This window comes from Oncorhynchus masou, chromosome 14 (assembly GCF_036934945.1).
Source record: "Oncorhynchus masou masou isolate Uvic2021 chromosome 14, UVic_Omas_1.1, whole genome shotgun sequence".
Taxonomy (NCBI): Eukaryota; Metazoa; Chordata; class Actinopteri; order Salmoniformes; family Salmonidae; genus Oncorhynchus; species Oncorhynchus masou.
Window position 1 is genome coordinate 27,840,084 of NC_088225.1, and position 19,737 is coordinate 27,859,820.

At 44.6% G+C, this 19,737-nt stretch overlaps 2 protein-coding genes across 3 annotated transcripts in view; one reads left to right on the top strand and one right to left on the bottom strand.

Moving 5' to 3' along the window:
* Window positions 1–1,649: 1,649 nt before the first annotated feature.
* LOC135554673 (mitochondrial import inner membrane translocase subunit tim16-like) lies at window positions 1,650–6,282 on the top strand. Its single transcript, XM_064987087.1, is given in 6 exon segments — window positions 1,650–1,765; window positions 3,376–3,460; window positions 3,654–3,679; window positions 3,681–3,791; window positions 4,633–4,698; window positions 6,111–6,282. Coding segments are annotated over 6 exon segments (396 nt in total). The 5' UTR covers window positions 1,650–1,762; the 3' UTR covers window positions 6,216–6,282.
* A 12,162-nt stretch (window positions 6,283–18,444) lies between these two features.
* glis2b (GLIS family zinc finger 2b) overlaps window positions 18,445–19,737 on the bottom strand; it is a 66,058-nt gene continuing 64,765 nt past the window's right edge. For both annotated transcript variants that reach the window (XM_064987088.1, XM_064987089.1), the window contains exon 7: window positions 18,445–19,737. This exon is cut by the window's right edge and continues 195 nt beyond it. In XM_064987088.1, the coding sequence (XP_064843160.1) occupies window positions 19,142–19,737 (596 nt within the window). In that variant the 3' untranslated portion in view covers window positions 18,445–19,141.

Genomic DNA, 19,737 nt, shown 5'->3' on the forward strand with positions numbered 1-19,737 from the left:
CTGCACTGGGGTCGGAGAGCATGACTGTAGATCAAGACACCGCAGAGCCGGCGTGAGATATGGCCTGGAAAAAGTACCTCAATCCAGGATGTGTTGTACTCCCAATTGTCCCATTATCTCAACTGTTACACCGGGAAGATTGAACGACTGTAGTTTTTCCGAAAAGCTGCCCTTTTCGTCTTCATGCTAATGGCACTAGAACTTGTGTTGAACAACGTCGTCCCTTGTGGGGAATGGCTTAGTATGACAAACTTTCCCCGAACTATGGATGCTCGTTTGAAGTACAGTAATTCATTGGTAATCCATGTCATTGTTGTCATGGGTGCATTAACCTGACTTGCCTAGTGACTTGCCTAGAAAAAAAAAAAAATATTAAATGAATTCACAATGACAAATTCATAACATTGCTATACGGCACAGTATGAAGACCTGACTGAGTCCTGTTTTGGCAGTAAGTAGGTCTCCTGTACCTGAGCCCATGAGGGGAGTAGTTTAAGTCAAGGTGCATGGGCTGACCACTGCTGAGGGCCCTGGCCTCTATTCATTGATTCAGTGGCATTAGAATTCCCTCCCACTAGTTCCAGAGTACATTCTAATGTAAGCTAATATAGCTATTATTAATCCTATTGTCTTGACGGAGACGAGAGAAAAACACTTAAGTATATCTCTAATTCATGAAAATCATGTACAAAGCAATAACAGATGTCCCACTGGTGGTTAGTATCGTTTTAGAATATAATGTCAACGGTAATACTGTTTCCAACTCAGGCCACATTAGGATATCCGGAGAAAGATAATAGAAACATTTTTTTCACTTGAATGAAAACAATGGGAAAGGAACAATAAAGTGAATGAAATGATGTTTAGCTATTGCCGAACAGGACAGATGAATGACTGCATGGCAAGCCTGGTGTTAGGTCGGTGTATATCATGGCACGGTGGACTGCAGCCACTGTGATTAGTGACACATTAATACCATCTGAGTACTCAGAAGCTAATGGTTTAAATCAAACATCTCCTTAGAGGATACAAGGGACTTTTTGAAACAAAGTAACATAGTAATAATCTCTTGCACATGAAACAATAAAACATATCCTTGGAGGATACGTGGTACGGTGTATTTCAATTGGAAATCTCAACTAAAATCACTTATAATAACTTTAGGGCCCTCAGCTCACCTCCGGCACCTTGATTTAACCTACTCCCCTCACCGCGCAGGTACTGTACAGGGGACCTGCTTACTGCAAAAACAAGCAATGTTATCAATTCGTCACTGACATTTCCACAGCGCAATGACAGCCCGCACTGAGCCTGATTGGCTGACTGTCCATTGTTGTTCAAAGCACTTTCTATCTAGCATGAGGATGAAAAGGGCAGCTCTCCGGAAAAAAATAGCAGTCGTTCAATCTTTCCGGTGGGACAATTCGTAGTGCAATGTATTCCTCATCCCTGGATTAAGGTCATGCTGTCCGAGCCTAGTGCCGCTAGCTGTTAGCACACAAGTCTGGTCTGCTGGCAAGACGTGATGATGAAGGCTGTGCAATGAAAATTGGTGCAATTTAAACAGCCATCCACTAGAGAGCAGTATTTTTATACAGAGAGAGCACCGGTTTGTGGATTTTCACCAAACTCGAATATCTTTGTTCCGAGTTTGGCCCTTGAACTTTGAACCTACTGCGACCTTGATGGGGGTACATGTGAAAACGCCGTGCTCCTCCACGGTCTTATTGTGTACTGTACTGTAAATAATCGGATAAACGCAATGGTGAGATATCTTTGTATTTTGAAACGCTATGAATAGCTGTGTCATGATTAGGGAAACTGTGAAGGAGAAACGCTGCTTGCTTCTCTTGCTATAGCCCGCACACCTTGCCAATCTTGGCTATCTAATTTAGCTTATGCAACCATAATGTATCCTTGATCTGTCTTCTATCTTTGTAGCTAACGTTCGGTAGCTGGCTCATATTGTTGCTTTAATAAGCGAGCTAACTACACGCATATAAACGCAAAATGTAAAGTGTTGGTCCCATGTTTCATGAGATGAAATAAAAGATCCCAGAAATATTCCATATGAACAGAAAGCTTATTTCTCAATGTTGTGTGCTAATGTTTTGCAACCCTGTCAGTGAGCATTTCTCCTTTGCCAAGATCATCCATCCACATGACCGGTGTTGCATATCATTAAGCTGTTTAAACAGCATGTTCAATATATATAGGTGCACCTTGTGCTGGGGAAAATAAATTACCACTCTAAAATGTACAGTTTTGTCACAACGCAATGCCACAGATGTCTGAAGGTTTGAGGAGATGTGAATTTGTCATGCTGACTGCAGGAATGTCCAGAGCTGTTGCCAAAGAATTGAGTGTTCATTTCTCTACCATAAGCCACCTTCGTCATTTTAGAGAATTTGGCAGTTTACATCCAACCGGCCTTACAACCTCAGAACACGTGTATGGCATTGTGTGGGCGAGCGGTTTGCTGAGTGCCACATGGTGGCGGTGGGGTTATGGTATGGGCAGACAAGCTACAGACAACGAATACTATTGAATTTTATTGATGGCAATTTAAATGCACCTAGATATCGTGACAAAATCCTGAGGCACATTGTCGTGTCATTCACCTCGTGTTTTAGCATGACAATGCACGGCCCCTTGGCCTGCATACTCACCAGACGGGTGCACGGCCCCTTGGCCTGCATACTCACCAGACGTGTCACCCATTGAGCATGTTTGGGATGCTCTGGCTCGACGTGTACGACAGCGTGTTCCAGTTCCAGCCAATACCCAGAAACTTCACACAGCCATTGAAGAGGAGTTGGACAACATGCGCTGCATGAGACAAATGCTGGTCACATCAGATACTGACTGGTTTTCTGATCCACACCCCTACCTTTTCTTAAGGTATCTGTGACCAACAGTTATGTGAAATCCATAGATTAGGGCCTAATGAATTTATTTCAATTGACATATCTTTATATGAATTGTAACTGAGTAAAATTGTAGAAACTATTGCATGTTGCGTTATGTGTTTGTTCAGGGTAGTTAATGATGCTCTCAATCAGCACTGCACATACAGCACAGTCACTGTGCTTCAGACCTGCTCTACCTTTGCCCGCTCTGTCTGATCTAATACTTCTGTAACAGTATGACTATGGCTGGTTCACAATGTTGCCTGTCAACACAATGTTCCTGAAACTAATCAGGTCTAATGCTCTCTGAGGGGAGAAGTGGTTTTGGTTTATATTGCGGTCGCCCTTCATTCATTATGAGCTGTAATCTGTCGCTGTCGCGAGACTAGGCCTTCTTGAGCCAAACCAGACTGTTGCTTTCTGTTGACATAAAGTGGAACTAACAATCTCTCTTGTCTTTGTGTAGGCAAAATATCTTGCGCAGATCATTGTCATGGGGGCGCAGGTAGTAGGACGGGCGTTTGCGCGTGCATTGCGGCAAGAATATGCAGGTATGTTCCTCACTCAACGATGCTTTTGTATGGTATTTCAATGTAAAATGGACTGTGAAAACGTGTCTCATTTAGGGCAATTAAATCTGTCTTTCTGTCTCTCTACCTGTCTCTGAGAGAGAAACAAACTGTTACATAAACGTTCCTTACCTGAGAAGGTGACCAACCCGGTCTCATCTGTCTCTGTCTGCAGCCAGTCAAGCTGCAGCGGAGGCCAGGGGGGCGTGCCGGACAGCAGTCAGCAGCAGCCTCTAGTCTCACTGGGATGACCTTACAGGAGGCCCAGCAGATCCTCAATATCGCCACGCTCACCCCTGAGGAGCTCCAGAAGGTACTCACACTTTATAGTACATTGAAGACAACACCCAGAGAACACAGGCCCTGTCCCTGCCTCGCCCCTTCCCCTAGGAACTTCACACGACACGGATGATTGGATGATTATTAACAATGTACCGGTACCTCCATCTTGTCCCCTAACAGGTTAGGAGGAGATGTGGCATGTCGTCCATCTTGTCCCCTAACAGGTTAGGAGGAGATGTTGCATGTCGTCCATCTTGTCCCCTAACAGGTTAGGAGGAGATGTGGCATGTCGTCCATCTTGTCCCCTAACAGGTTAGGAGGAGATGTGGCATGTCGTCCATCTTGTCCCCTAACAGGTTAGGAGGAGATGTGGCATGTCGTCCATCTTGTCCCCTAACAGGTTAGGAGGAGATGTTGCATGTCGTCCATCTAGTCCCCTAACAGGTTAGGAGGAGATGTGGCATGTCGTCCATCTTGTCCCCTAACAGGTTAGGAGGAGATGTGGCATGTCGTCCATCTTGTCCCCTAACAGGTTAGGAGGAGATGTGGCATGTCGTCCATCTTGTCCCCTAACAGGTTAGGAGGAGATGTGGCATGTCGTCCATCTTGTCCCCTAACAGGTTAGGAGGAGATGTTGCATGTCGTTAATCCCTGTCCAGTCATATTTACACAAGTGTCTATGGGGTAGGGTGCAGGCTAGAGGGTTTTCTGGACAGGGTCATACAAATACAAATTTAGAAAACAGGAAGTTCCTTCATGTGGCCTACATACAAGACAGACAAGTGTGTGTATGTGGTTGTAAATGTATTTCCATATTAGGCCATTGGTGGGGCCAACCTGTTCATGACTGACCTGTTGTACTTTGTCAACAGAACTATGAGCACCTTTTTAAAGTCAACGACAAGGAGGTGGGCGGATCTTTCTATCTACAGTCCAAGGTGAGGTTCATTGTTCAATTTCCAGTATTGAGCCATCTCTGTGCGAGTCAGTGATTATTAGTGCCAGAGAGGCTTGAAACCATGTGACTCAACAAGCAATTGCTTCCTTGTATCCATGGAGACTCAGACCACCTCCTTGAGGTATTCATAAGGCGTAATGGCAAGTTGAGTCTCTTGGGTTTCATACCTCTTTGGTGCTTGTACAGAGCCTTGCACAGAGCTGTCCTGATGATAGCGCACATTCTTAGACCTGTAGTCACTATCATGATCATGCCTTATATTAGGACTAGAGGTCGGCCGATTATGATTTTTCAACTCCGATATCGATTATTGGAGGACCAAAAAAGACGATACAGATTAATATTTGTGATAGTGACAATTACAACAATACTGAATGAACACTTATTTGAACTTAATATAATACATCAATAAAATCAATTTAGCCTCAAATAAATAATGAAACATGTGGTTTAAATAATGCAAAAACAAAGTGTTGGAGAAGAACGTAAAAGTGCAATATTTGCCACGTAAGAAAGCTAACATTTTAAGTTCCTTGCTCAGAACATGAGAACATATGAAAGCTGGTGGTTCCTTTTAACATGAGTCTTCAATATTCCCAGGTAAGAAGTTTTAGATTGTAGTTATTATAGGAAGTATAGGACTATTTCTCTCTATACCATTTGTATTTCTTAAACCTTTGACTATTGGATGTTCTTATAGGCCCTTTAGTATTGCCAGTGTAACAGTATAGCTTCCGTCCCTCTCCTCGCCCCTACTTGGGCTTGAACCAGGAACACAACGACAACAGCCACCCTCAAAGCAGCGTTATCCATGCAGAGCAAGGGGAATAACTACCCCAAGTGACGTTTGAAACGCTATTAGCGCGCACCCTGCTAACCAGGCTAATCTCAAGAGTTGATAGGCTTGAAGTCATAAACAGTGCAATGCTTGACGCACAACGAAGAGCTGCTGGCAAAATGCACGAAAGTGCTGTTTGAATGAATGCTTATGAAAATAAGAATGTGTTCTTAACTGTCTTGCCTAGTTAAATAAAGATTCAATAAAGGTGTAAAAAAACAAAACTTTGAATCGGCCATTCCGATTAATCAGTCGACCTCTAATTAGGACACCACATGCCAGATCCAGTGGTACCTAAATGAATATTTACAATGTCAATGTATCATTATGATAACAGAACAGTAGACAAATATGACTTGCCATGTATTGAGGTGCACTGCTAAGGATTTGGATCAATTAATTGTGTGTGTCCTGTCTGCTTGTGTATGTGTCCTGTCTGCTTGTGTGTGTGTTTGTCCTGTCTGCTTGTGTGTGTGTGTGTGTGTGTGTGTGTGTGTGTGTGTGTCCTGTCTGCTTGTGTGTGTGTCCATGTCCGTCCCTCTGTGTATTTGAAGGTGGTGAGAGCGAAGGAGCGTCTAGATGAGGAGCTCTCTATTCAGACACAGGACAGTCAACCCAAACCCCCACCAGAGCAGAAGCAACAGACTCCAGAAACATGAACCGTCCCCCTCCCTACCCCACCCACTGTAAATTATACCCTCAATAAAAGCCTTGTCCTTTTCTCAACCCGTGTCTCTGTGTGTCTGACTCTTTACGAGATCAGGGTCGTGTTAATTATGCGCCAAACGGAAGAAACCGGACTGAATCACGGAGGTTCTATACCTGGAATTGGCCAATAAGAAACACTTATTTTCATTTTCCGCATTGTGCTCTAATGAACACAACCTGTGAATTAGACCTGGGTAACATCTATTTCACAATGCTGCCACTGTGTGGTTGGTCACAGCAGTGTAAGCCTCCATAATGGAAGAATTTAGCAGTTTTTGTTACTAGGAGTAGAGCCATCCTGTGCCATTATCCAATACGTATATGATCGTCTGTGTTGACCTGTCATTCAGGGTTCCCCATCTGTTTTGATCACCACCTGTTTACATAGCAGTTTGCAAACAATGTAATATATTTTTTAATCATTGAGTTACTAAAGCCGCATACAAATAAGAGCAGTGTTCAAGTACCCATAGTAACAACATGTATACTACATACTTAATGAGAATGAGTTCATTCTAGTATACTGTAAGTGTAATCAAATGGTATTCTTTCAGTTGAGCGTACTAGCGCTTAGACTAACGCTGTCTCCCGGAAGTTGATGCTGTTGCTATGCAACATCTTGCTAGAATAAGAGATTACTTTGCTGGACATTTTACGACTTCGGGTGTGTTCGTAAATTCGTGATAAAGTTGGGAGAGAACATCCAATTCTGGTGCAGCACATGCTGCCTACACAGTGACATGTGTAGGCTAGCGAATTTGAATTTAAAAAAAATAATAATCCCAGAATGTTATTTCCTACTTCTTTCTCTCTATTGTTGCTTCCTTCCTTGCTTTCAACAGTAATTGAAATACGTTAAGTTGTCCGTATCTTTATCATTCTAATGACATGTTTGCATAATAGTGGTCTAGAATTAGATGCAGACGGCTTTTAATTCTCTTCACGAAGATTGACTGGTTATGGGTCTGAATAAATATCTGCTATAGACTTCCACCATCACACGTTCGCTCTTCTTGCTAACTCCCCGTGAGTTCTATTGGCTGCTGTATTTAACATTCAGCAAACAAGAGCTTGCATCCCTCTTTGAATAGTTTATTGGTATAAGAAATGCAACAACAACAAAAAGTCCAGCAAGCTATTCTAGTCTAGCTTTTCCTACATGAGACTCCAAGTGCTAAGCAGTGTTTTTTTTTAAGTAGAGAGGCCAGCGGAACACAGGTGCGTGCGTTTAGCGCAAGAGACAGAGGCTATACATTTGAAGTTATTATGCATCACCCATCATTCATTACTTAAATATAACACATATACTGCATTGAATGTACTACCTGAAAAAGGTAGGCTAGGACATCTATATCACCACCTATATTATCTATTTTGGATGCAATTTGAATGGAATTGAGAGACTGCAAGAGAGTGCTTGCGTGTGCACTGATATAAAGCAACGATGTTCAAGTGATAGGCTGTTTTAAAACTCTGCAGCTACAATTAAAAGATATATCTTTACAACAAAACAAATAAGGTGACCCCAAAAGCCATCCGGTCCGTATATTAGCCTGTATCATAGGCTATGCTGCAGCAATGTAGTCCTCCTACCTGTCACCAGAAAACAAGTGACCATGATGGGTCTACAACATGATGGGTCCAGGATGATAGGTCTACATACATGATGATAGGTCATACATGATAGGTCTACAGGATGATAGGTCTACAGGATGATAGGTCTACATGATGATAGGTCTACAGGATGATAGGGTCTACAGGATGATAGGTCTACATACATGATAGGTCTACAGGATGATAGGATAGGTCTACAGGATGATAGGTCTACAGGATGATAGGTCTACAGGATGATAGGTCTACATACATGATAGGTCTACAGGATGATAGGTCTACAGGATGATAGGTCTACATGATGATAGGTCTACAGGATGATAGGTCTACATACATGATAGGTCTACAGGATGATAGGTCTACATGATGATAGGTCTACAGGATGATAGGTCTACAGGATGATAGGTCTACAGGATGATAGGTCTACATGATGATAGGTCTACATACATGATAGGTCTACATGATGATAGGTCTACATGATGATAGGTCTACAGGATGATAGGTCTACAGGATGATAGGTCTACAGGATGATAGGTCTACAGGATGATAGGTCTACAGGATGATAGGTCTACAGGATGATAGGTCTACAGGATGATAGGTCTACAGGATGATAGGTCTACAGGTCTACATGATAGGTCTATATGGATAGGTCTACAGGATGATAGGTCTACAGGATGATAGGTCTACATGATGATAGGTCTACAGGATGATAGGTCTACAGGATGATAGGTCTACAGGATGATAGGTCTACAGGATGATAGGTCTACATGATGATAGGTCTACAGGATGATAGGTCTACATGATGATAGGTCTACAGGATGATAGGTCTACAGGATGATAGGTCTACATGATAATAGGTCTACAGGATGATAGGTCTACATACATGATGATAGGTCTACATGATGATAGGTCTACATGGATGATAGGTCTACAGGATGATAGGTCTGATGATAGGTCTACATGATAATAGGTCTACAGGATGATAGGTCTACAGGATGATAGGTCTACATGATGATAGGTCTACAGGATGATAGGTCTACATGATGATAGGTCTACAGGATGATAGGTCTACATGATGATAGGTCTACAGGATGATAGGTCTACAGGATGATAGGTCTACAGGATGATGATAGGTCTACATGATGATAGGTCTACATGATGATAGGTCTACAGGATGATAGGTCTACAGGATGATAGGTCTACAGGATGATAGGTCTACAGGATGATAGGTCTACATGATGATAGGTCTACAGGATGATAGGTCTACAGGATGATAGGTCTACATGATGATAGGTCTACAGGATGATAGGTCTACAGGATGATAGGTCTACAGGATGATAGGTCTACATGATGTCTACAGGATGATAGGTCTACAGGATGAGGTCTACATACATGATAGGTCTACATGATGATAGGTCTACATACATGAGAAGGTCTACATGATGATAGGTCTACATGATGATAGGTCTACAGGATGATAGGTCTACATACATGATAGGTCTACATGATGATAGGTCTACATGATGATAGGTCTACATGATGATAGGTCTACAGGATGATAGGTCTACAGGATGATAGGTCTACATACATGATAGGTCTACATGATGATAGGTCTACAGGATGATAGGTCTACATTTCACCTTTATTTAACATGATAGGCCATGAGAAGGTCTACAGGATGATAGGAGATGATAGGTCTACATACATGAGTTCTACATGATGATAGGTCTACATACATGAGGATGGTGAAAGGTCTAGGAGAGAAGTCTACAATTTTGATAGGTTACAGGATGATAGGTCTACATGATGATGGTCATGTTGATAGGTCTACATGAGAGCAGAAGGTCTACCAGGATGATAGGTCTACAGGATGATGAGGTCCAGGATGATGAAGGTCTACAGATGATAGGCTACAGATGATAGGTCTACAGGATGATAGGTCTACATGATGATAGGTCTACATGATGATAGGTCTACAGATGATAGGAGAAGGTCTACAGGAGAAGGATAGGTCTACAGGATGATAGGTCTACATGATGATTGGTCTACATGATGATAGGTCTACATGATGATAGGTCTACAGGATGATAGGTCTACAGGATGATAGGTCTACATGATGATAGGTCTACATGATGATAGGTCTACAGGATGAAGGTCTACATGATGATAGGTCTACAGGATGATGAAGGTCCTCCATGAGAAAGGCCAGAGATGAAGGCCAGAGAGGAGGATGAAGGCCAGAGAAAAGGCCAGATGAAGGTCTACAGAGATAGGTCACAGGATGAAGGCCAGGATGAAGGCCAGGAGATGAAGGCCAGAGAAGGTCTACAAGGCCATGAGAGAGGATGATAGGGGATGTCTGAAGGCCAGAGAAGGCCAGGATGCAGAGAGAAGGCCATGATGAGAAGGCCTACATGAGAGAGAAGGCCAGAGAAGGCCAGAGAGAAGGCCAGAGAGAAGGCCAGAGAGGCCAGAGAGAAGGCCGTAGTGAAGGCCAGAGAAAAGTCCGTAGTGAAGGCCAGAGAGAAGGCCAGAGAAAAGGCCGTTGTGAAGGCCAGAGAGAAGGCCAGAGAAAAGGCCAGAGAGAAGGCCAGAGAGAAGGCCAGAGAGAAGGCCAGAGAGAAGGCCAGAGAGAAGGCCAGAGAGAAGGCCAGAGAAAAGGCCGTAGTGAAGGCCAGAGAAAAGGCCGTAGTGAAGGCCAGAGAAAAGGCCGTAGTGAAGACCAGAGAGAAGGCCAGAGAAAAGGCCAGAGAAAAGGCCAGAGAGAAGACCAGAGAAAAGGCCAGAGAAAGGCCGAAGACCAGTGAAGGCCAGAGAGAAGGCCAGAGAAAAGGCCAGAGAAAAGGCCAGAGAGAAGGCCAGAGAAAAGGCCAGAGAGAAGGCCAGAGAAAAGGCCAGAGAAAAGGCCAGAGAAAAGGCCAGAGAAAAGGCCAGAGAGAAGGCCAGAGAAAAGGCCAGAGAGAAGGCCTGAGAGAAGGCCAGAGAGAAGGCCAGAGAGAAGGCCAGAGAAAAGGCCAGAGAGAAGGCCTGAGAGAAAAGGCCAAGAGAAAGGCCAGAGAAGGCAGAGAGAAGGCCAGAGAAAAGGCCTGAGAGAAGGCCATAGAGAAGGCCTGAGAGAAGGCCAGAGAAAAGGCCAGAGTGAAGACCAGAGAAAAGGCCAGAGAGAAGGCCAGAGAAAAGCCATGTTTAGACATCACATATAATTTAACAGTTCCATTTCACGTCATGCTGTTCATATAACTAATAAATAATTATCCCTGGAAAATTGAGTGGTTTTGGGTGGTAAATATCGGTATCCGGGTTTTCGCCATTCAAGCCTAGTTTTGACCCTCGCTTGTCTGGGAAATAATCCCTAATAAGTGAGTCCTTGCTGATGTTGTGATGTCATCCTAACGCAGGTCAATGTTGCCACTGATGTGTTCAAGGATCTGACATTGTCAAAGCCAACTGCATCATTCCATGAATCAGAGGACTCTCCAACCATCTGAGGGTTTGTCCCAATTCTCCAAACTTTCTCCATAATGGTGTAAGCATTGGCTTACATTGATCCACCACTGAGTACAGTGGCAAGCTTGACAAAAGCCTAAAGAAATCAATTGACAAGTGCCTGAGCAGAACTCAACAAACAGAAGACGCTGTACCCAATAGGAGAGATGGAAGAGGAAGCCAGACACCCCACTCAGGGTTTTTGTATTTTATTTGATGGTTTAATGAAAGTCAATGAACTATAAGAGTGTTAACCAAAATCTGTCCCCAGGACCCCAAGAGCTGCATGTTTTTTTCTCTCCATAGCACGACACAGCTTATTCAAATAATACAAGCTTGATGATGTGTTGATTATTTGAATCAGCTGTGTAGTGCTATGGGGGGGCAGGACCGAGTTTGGGAAACGCTTGTTGACCAGACCTGTTGACCAGACCCAGTTGCTCTTGCATTGGTTTCTATGGGAGACACACCCACTTAATTTGACTGGAAATTACCATGTAAAATGGTAAACGGCTTGAGTGAACTATCTTAATTTATCCACCATCTTTGCCCTTTAGCCAATCAACAGAGATTTTGGAGTACCCATAGTGATGGATAGAGGGTGCACTTGCCACAAGACCAGAAATTGTAGTACCTCATCAACCCACATCTGACATCTGCTGCTGATCCCAATGGCTGATTCTCTGTAATTCCGGAAGACACAGCAGTTCCTGTCTAACACTGAGCAGAATTGCTGCCTCGTACCTACATGTTCAAGCATCCTTTTCAGTTGTGGAGCATCTCTTCAGCATTGGAGGGCATGTCATCAGAGGCAACAGCTGGTCACTTTTAAAAAGCCAGTTATAAACTTGAGTTGTCATGGAATCATTTTTAACACTTAAAATATAGTTGAGATGTGATTTAAAAACAATATATGGTGTGGTGTGTGTGATGCAGCACTCCGGATGTAGTAACTGAAAAATGACAAATAAATTGTATCAAATGCGACTTTATTAAACATTTTCTTTCCATTGACATTATCGTAATAAAATTCCTCTAAAACAGAAGCACACAAGCTATGTTGTACCAATGGGAGACTTTTACAACTCTAAAATGAAGCATGTTCAAGAACCTCGAGAACACGATCCCAGGAAAAAAATATATATTCATATATATATATTTCATTTTTCATATACTTTTATATCTTCTATATTTCCACTTATAATAAAAGGCACTTGGAATATGTTTTAAAATACTGACATTTAAAATATCTCAAAAAATGTGCAAAAAATAACTTGGATACAGGCCTCTCGTGGCCTTAGTCTTGAATTAACCCTTTGCGCACTGCTGTGGCACTTCAGTCAATGAATGGCATCCCTTGTAAGTGGCACTAATATTGCTAGCTATCACAATTTAGTGCCCCAAATGTTCCTGTGTTAAGCACATACTGTGACTCTCGTTATAGCTTAATTATTCATTGGCGTCAATTAGCTTCTGGTTTTTAACCCTTTCGGGTAAAAAGTACCGCTTCTTTTCAACTATGACAGATAGGGGTTCATTCTAAAAAAGAAAACATAAATCCAACATAAAAGTTATTGCTATTGATCCTCAAAACCAGCAAATTACAGAACCATATCAACCCACTGAGAACCAATTGACTTATACATTTGACATTTTCAACTGTTGGCAATTGGCACATCCCCTATAATATAAAGACTCCTGGGGAAGGTCAAAGTGCAGAACATTACATGACAGAACGTGCCCAAAGGGTTAATGATTCAAACAGCTTATTTTATATTGAAATATGTAGAACCTGGAATAGGATCCGTGTCAATTTCAGCTTTCTCCACCCAGCAGCCTAGAACCCTAGCCTGATCCCAGATCCGTTTGTGCTGTCTTGCCAACTCCTATTGTCATTGTCATGAATTTGCCAGACTCAACAAACAGATCTGGGACCACGCTACCAGAACACTCCTCTCTCTCTCTCTGGCTTCAATGAGCAAGAGAGACAGAGGAGGAGAGAGAGATGAAGGGATGAAAGGACAGAGGGGATTGGACTGGAGAGAACAGTCATGTCTGAGGATTCCACTGTTGCCAGGGAAACCTAGCCTACTTATTAACACCTGTTACCGGTGACATCATCTGACTCTGAAATCACACTGGAGGTTGGTCCACTGACATGGAGGTGGTTTGCTTCTACCATGCCTGCCTGGAGGAAGATAGAAATACTGGCCACCAAAGAGGAGGCTAGAGAGTGTGTCCATGTGTGGAGCAGTCTCCATGTGTGTGTGACTACAGTGATTAAGAGTGGCCGAGGCAGAAATAGAAATGTGCAGTGAATCTGCACAGCACAAATCCTCCCTTGTCTTGTCAGAGACAGCACTGCAGCCTCCTGCACTGCAGCCTCCTGCACAACATGACTTATTTTAACCCTCTCCTTACAAACCCCAAACATATTTAGCCAGAGAGGATTATACTGGATATCTGGGTTTGTTTACTGTGTGTGTGTGAGTGCGCGCATGCATGTTTTAGTGTTTTACCCTGTCTGTCTGCATGCGTGCCTGTTTGTGTGTGTATGTGCCTGTTTGTGTGTGTATGTGCCTGTTTGTGTGTTTGCCTGCCTGTTTTGTGTTGTGTGTTGCCTGTGTGTGCGCCTGTGTGTGTGTGTGTGTGTGTGTGTGTGTGTGTGTGTGTGTGTGTGTGTGTGTGTGTGTGTGTGTGTGTGTGTGTGTGTGTGTGTGTGTGTGTGTGTGTTTGTGTGCCTGTGTTTGTGTGTGTGTGTGTGTGTGTTTTACTCTATCCCTCTGGTGAACAGCTTTGTGGCGACCGCTGACCGGCTAGAGAGGGAGTGGGAGAGTTCAGCCTTTTGGCTTTAATTTATATACAAAAAAACAGAGAGCAGACAGAGTTCAGTGACCTAGTTTCCCTGCTGGCTGGCAGCATCAGGCAGGGAGAGGAGAGAGAGAGAAACGGGGTGGGCACTGACTTCAGAGACAAGAGGCCCTGGTGAGGGTGGGATGGGCTCTCTCTACCCTGTTCATTCATTTCTCCATTCACACCCCCCCCCCCCTCCTCTCCAGGCTACCCACCATTTTAGATGTTCATATTGTAATTCAGTTGATGTTGTCATGGGGATCCCTTCCTCTAAACCTAGGTCTGTTAAACCCTTAGTCTAGCCTAGCCCTAGGTGTTAAACCCTTCGTCTCGCCTAGCCCTAGGTCTGGTAAACCCTTCATCTAGCCTAGCCCTAGCTAGGTCTGTTAAACCCTTCGTCTAGCCTAGCCCTAGGTCTGTTAAACCCTTAGTCTAGCCTAGCCCTAGGTCTGGTAAACCCTTAGTCTAGCCTAGCCCTAGGTCTGTTAAACCCTTAGTCTAGCCTAGCCCTAGGTCTGTTAAAACCTTCGTCTCACCTAGCCCTAGGTCTGTTAAACCCTTCGTCTCGCCTAGCCCTAGGTCTGTTAAACCCTTCGTCTAGCCTAGCCCTAGGTCTGTTAAACCCTTTGTCTAGCCTAGCCCTAGGTCTGTCTAGCCTAGCCCTAGGTCTGTTAAACCCTTCGTCTAGCCTAGCCCTAGGTCTGTTAAACCCTTAGCCCTAGGTCTGTTAAAGTCTAGCCTAGCCCTAGGTCTGTTAAACCCTTCGTCAGCCTAGCCCTAGGTCTGTTAAACCCTTCGTCTAGCCTAGCCCTAGGTCTGTTAAACTCTTCGTCTAGCCTAGCCCTAGGTCTGTTAAACCCTTCGTCTAGCCTAGCCCTAGGTCTGTTAAACCCTTCGTCTAGCCTAGCCTAGGTCTGCCCTAGCCCTAGGTCTGTTAAACCCTTCGTCTAGCCTAGCCCTAGGTCTGTTAAACCCTTCGTCTAGCCTAGCCCTAGGTCTGTTAAACCCTTCGTCTAGCCTAGCCCTAGGTCTGTTAAACCCTTCGTCTAGCCTAGCCCTAGGTCTGTCTTGTCTAGCCTAGCCCTAGGTCTGTTAAACCCTTCGTCTAGCCTAGCCCTAGGTCTGTTAAACCCTTCGTCTAGCCTAGCCCTAGGTCTGTTAAACCCTTCGTCTAGCCTAGCCCTAGGTCTGTTAAACTCTTCGTCTAGCCTAGCCCTAGGTCTGTTAAACCCTTCGTCTCAGCCTAGCCCTAGGTCTGTTAAACCCTTCGTCTAGCCTAGCCCTAGGTCTGTTAAACCCTTCGTCTAGCCTAGCCCTAGGTCTGTTAAACCCAATCCCGAACAGATGCCCTCTATGTTTGCATTCAGAAGTTCAGAACCCATCCTCTCCTCTGGATGGTGCTGTGTAAATTGGACACTGATAAATGTGTCCAGTCTGTGTAGCTATGGGCCTTGATACCACCACAACCACTCCATCTACTGGACCACATGGTCACTTTGACAGCACATAAACATCATGTGTGGGTCTGGAGGTAAACCCTGTCAATGATGGTGGGTCTGGAGGTAAACCCTGTCAATAGATGGACTCAGAGAGTGGGTGTACTAAACCCTGCCAATAGATGGACTCAGAGAGTGTGTACAGAGTGAGGATCTGTACAGGGCCTCTTCTATAACGGTGTGATTGTCAGTAAGGATTATTATAATAAATTGGCCATCCCCTGACCCCACTCACCTGGGTCGTGTTCATTAGGCACCAAACGGAATGAAAAACTAAGGGACAATCTATGCTCAGAAACACTACTTTTCCATTGCAAAACATGTTTTTATGTTTTCTGTTGCTTGTCCTAATGAACACAACCCTGTTCAGGACAGGAAGGACCATCATCCCTACAGCCCCTCCATATCCCAGGCCAGCCCAGGGAGAAAGCTGACTTACAGAGCAGCCATCACAAGAAATATAAAACAAAACTTCAACATCACAAAATGTCTCGTCTGAACATCAATGACAACAGAACAAACAAATGACTAACAAAAACTACCATAACTGTAATTATTCTCAAAACGATGGACATACCGTCATGGAAAATAAAGTATGGACATACCGTATGGAAAATAAAGTATGGACATACTGTATGGAAAATAAAGTATGGACATACCGTCATGGAAAATAAAGTATGGACATACCGTATGGAAAATAAAGTATGGACATACCGTATGGAAAATAAAGTATGGACATACCGTATGGAAAATAAAGTATGGACATACCGTATGGAAAATAAAGTATGGACATACCGTCATGGAAAATGGAAATGTAAGACCTTTAAAGAAAGATGGAGAGAGAGAGAGAGTAGAGGGGGAGGGGTATTTGGCTCTTCAGGGAAATGTTTCTTGTGTTGAGATGCTCCTCTCACCTGTCCTCTTCTCCTCTCACCTCCCCTCCTATACCCACATAACATGGTTCACTCAACATTCTACATACATCATATCTCTGCGATGCCAGCTTATGGAAGGACCCTAGTCCACAGATAAAGGTGTCCGTTTCAAGCCTGAGCGTAAATGAAAGGAAAACCAAGGTAGTGAAGATGGAAAGAGAAAGAGAATGTTTCCAGAGAGCCACAAGTACAAGTTGGCAGTTCCATGTTTTGTAAAACGTAACAAAGACATTGGTGTGTACGGTATAAGTGCATGTTGAATGCATCAATCCAACCATACGGATTCTAACATAAGTCAATTGTTCTCAAGTCTGTGAATTAACCCCACTTCCTTGGAAAAGTGAAGTGAGGCGGTTTGTAGTGTGGCTGTGTTCTGTGACCAGCCCAGCTGTACGTAGCAGTAAAGCCTGATTCACACCGTAGGACCAAACCATGCCTAACCGTAGCAGCCTGGCCTGGTTACGCCATGATGCTGAACCATGCTAAACAGAACAATGTGAACAGAAAATCCCAGCCAACGCGGTACGGTTTGAGTCAGCCCTTTAGTGTCAGCCATTAATGTGTCACACACCCTGTGGTTCAGGATACCCAGCTCCCAGTCTACCCTCAAGGCTGGATATGTTTTGGCACAATGTGGGACTGTTGAACTCGGGACAAAGCAACCAACAGCCAACTCCACAAGGACTCAGGACTCTTCACTGGACAGCCACCTGTTTTACACAGCTGGTCTTAATGAAAGGTCATTTCAAACACTGTTCCACAACACAGTGTGTTACTGAAACAGTGGACCGTTCATACCCAGTACTTAACTCACTGTGTCATTTAGAAGTAGAGTTGTTGTGGACAATAATAGATTGGAGTGGGAGGCTGACCGGAGTAATTCTCCTGTCCACCAGGAGGTACATAACAACACCTGTGCCATAGATGTTACCGTCATGAAGAAGAAGAAGAAGAAGAATATTGGTCATTTGCTGGGTGATATTACACCGTTTGTCTGCCTTCTAAGACTTGAGTTGCTCTGCGTCCTTACACAAGCCCCTAGTTTGCAACAACAAGCCCGTCACATATCATTGTGGAAAGGGCTGGTCCACGATGGTCACCCTCCCCGAATCGGGAAAAGATTGTCAAAAATAGTCATCAAAGTGCTCACGTTTAGTTTCGGTTATGTTTGAGGAGAGTTGTTGAGAGGTTAGCAGCAGTTGTGAGGTTGACATCACTATCGCCTGGGTTGATGTTCTGACTAAAAGGGGATAGTGTGCTCCTTGGTTGGATGTCATTCTGATTGACATCCAATAGCACCAGCCTACTATTCAAAGTAAGGAGATGCAGTCAATTAATCTGTAATCCCCTTCTAAATCAGTTTGACTTCACTTCCGATAAAACAGGAAGTTTGTCCAATTGTGTTCACAGCACTTTGTAGGAAGTAGTTTCTGTAACCTTTAAAGCAGCGGTATGGGGACGTACTGTGTGTTGCTAGCCGAGCAGTGAGCGCCTCCTACTGTTTCATTTGTGTGTCTACCTCACTGCTCGGCCACAGAGCACACTGTCAACATCAACATCATCAATACATACACATGAGGTGGAGCTTGAGAAAGGACACAGAGCATTAGAAGGCTGTCATCAATACATACATACACATGAGGTGGAGCTTGAGAAAGGACACAGAGCATTAGAAGGCTGTCATCAATACATACACATGAGGTGGAGCTTGAGAAAGGACACAGAGGATTAGAAGGCTGTCATCAATACATACATACACATGAGGTGGAGCTTGAGAAAGGACACAGAGAGAAGCCTGTCATCAATACATACATACACATGAGGTGGAGCTTGAGAAAGGACACAGAGCATGAGAAGCCTGTCATCAATACATACATACACATGAGGTGGAGCTTGAGAAAGGACACAGAGCATGAGAAGCCTGTCATCAATACATACACATGAGGTGGAGCTTGAGAAAGGACTCAGAGCATTAGAAGCCTGTCCTTTCCATGGAGCCCGTCCAGAAAGAAAGGAAACGTAAGTAAGTGAGAAACGCCAGAGACAGAGAATGTGGGGAAGAGGTGAGGAGGGCCACTGTTGCATTTGTTTCAAGCCTTATGAAATAATACAAAATGACACATGATTGAAATGTATTTATGAGTTGTTGATGGTCCCAAGATGTGCTAGATAAATGCAAAGATAGCAGTGCCAAGTACCTCAGTTTGTCCGAGACCATTTGACAAACTGAGGTGTGGACTTTGTTGTTAAGTTTAAGTTGCCAGAAAGGAGATTTTCTTTTCACGTCAATTTTTTTCTACCTTTTTCTACATTTTCTCAGCCCCCCTTCAGTTCTTCTGGAATGTGTGTGTGTGTGTGTGTGTGTGTGTGTGTGTGTGTGTGTGTGTGTGTGTGTGTGTGTGTGTGTGTGTGTGTGTGTGTGTGTGTGTGTGTGTGTGTGTGTGTGTGTGTGTGTGTGTGTGTGTGTGTGTGTGTGTGTGTGTGTGTGTGTGTGTGTTAGTTGACCACAGCTGGCTTAAGTACAACCGTGCCGGAGGGGATGACCACCCAGGACAGGGGGTCGTGGGAGGCCCCAGTGGAGAGGTTCAGCACCCCCCCACGATGAAGCTTGTTCTTCCCCTCCTCCCCCCCACCCCCAATTTTCCCCTTGTGGTGACACCCGTGGTGGTGGGCCCTGCGCTCTGACGCGGACGACCCTATGGATCCTCCTAGGGACACGGGCGCCATAGTGGGCCCCAGCCCCAGGGCTGAGGAGGGGAAGGCCGGGGAGAGCCCCAGGGACGACTTGGTGGCCAGGCTCAGAGGAGAACCATTGAAGGACAGGATGGAGGTGGTGCAAGGGGAGCTGGGGCACCCCCCCAGCGTGCTCAGGTCCAGGGGCCGGGGGGCGAGGGGGGATAGAGGCATGGAGCCCGTCAGGCCCTGCAGAGCGTGGCCCCCCAGGAGAGCGGCAGCGGCGCTGGGGATGATGATATGGGCCCCACTGATGTAGCTCAGCTCCGACTCCCCCAGCTTACCCCCTCTTCCACCCATCCCCACCCCCAGGGGACCCACCTTGAGCAGGGAGCTCAGCCCACTCGGACAGCCTTGCT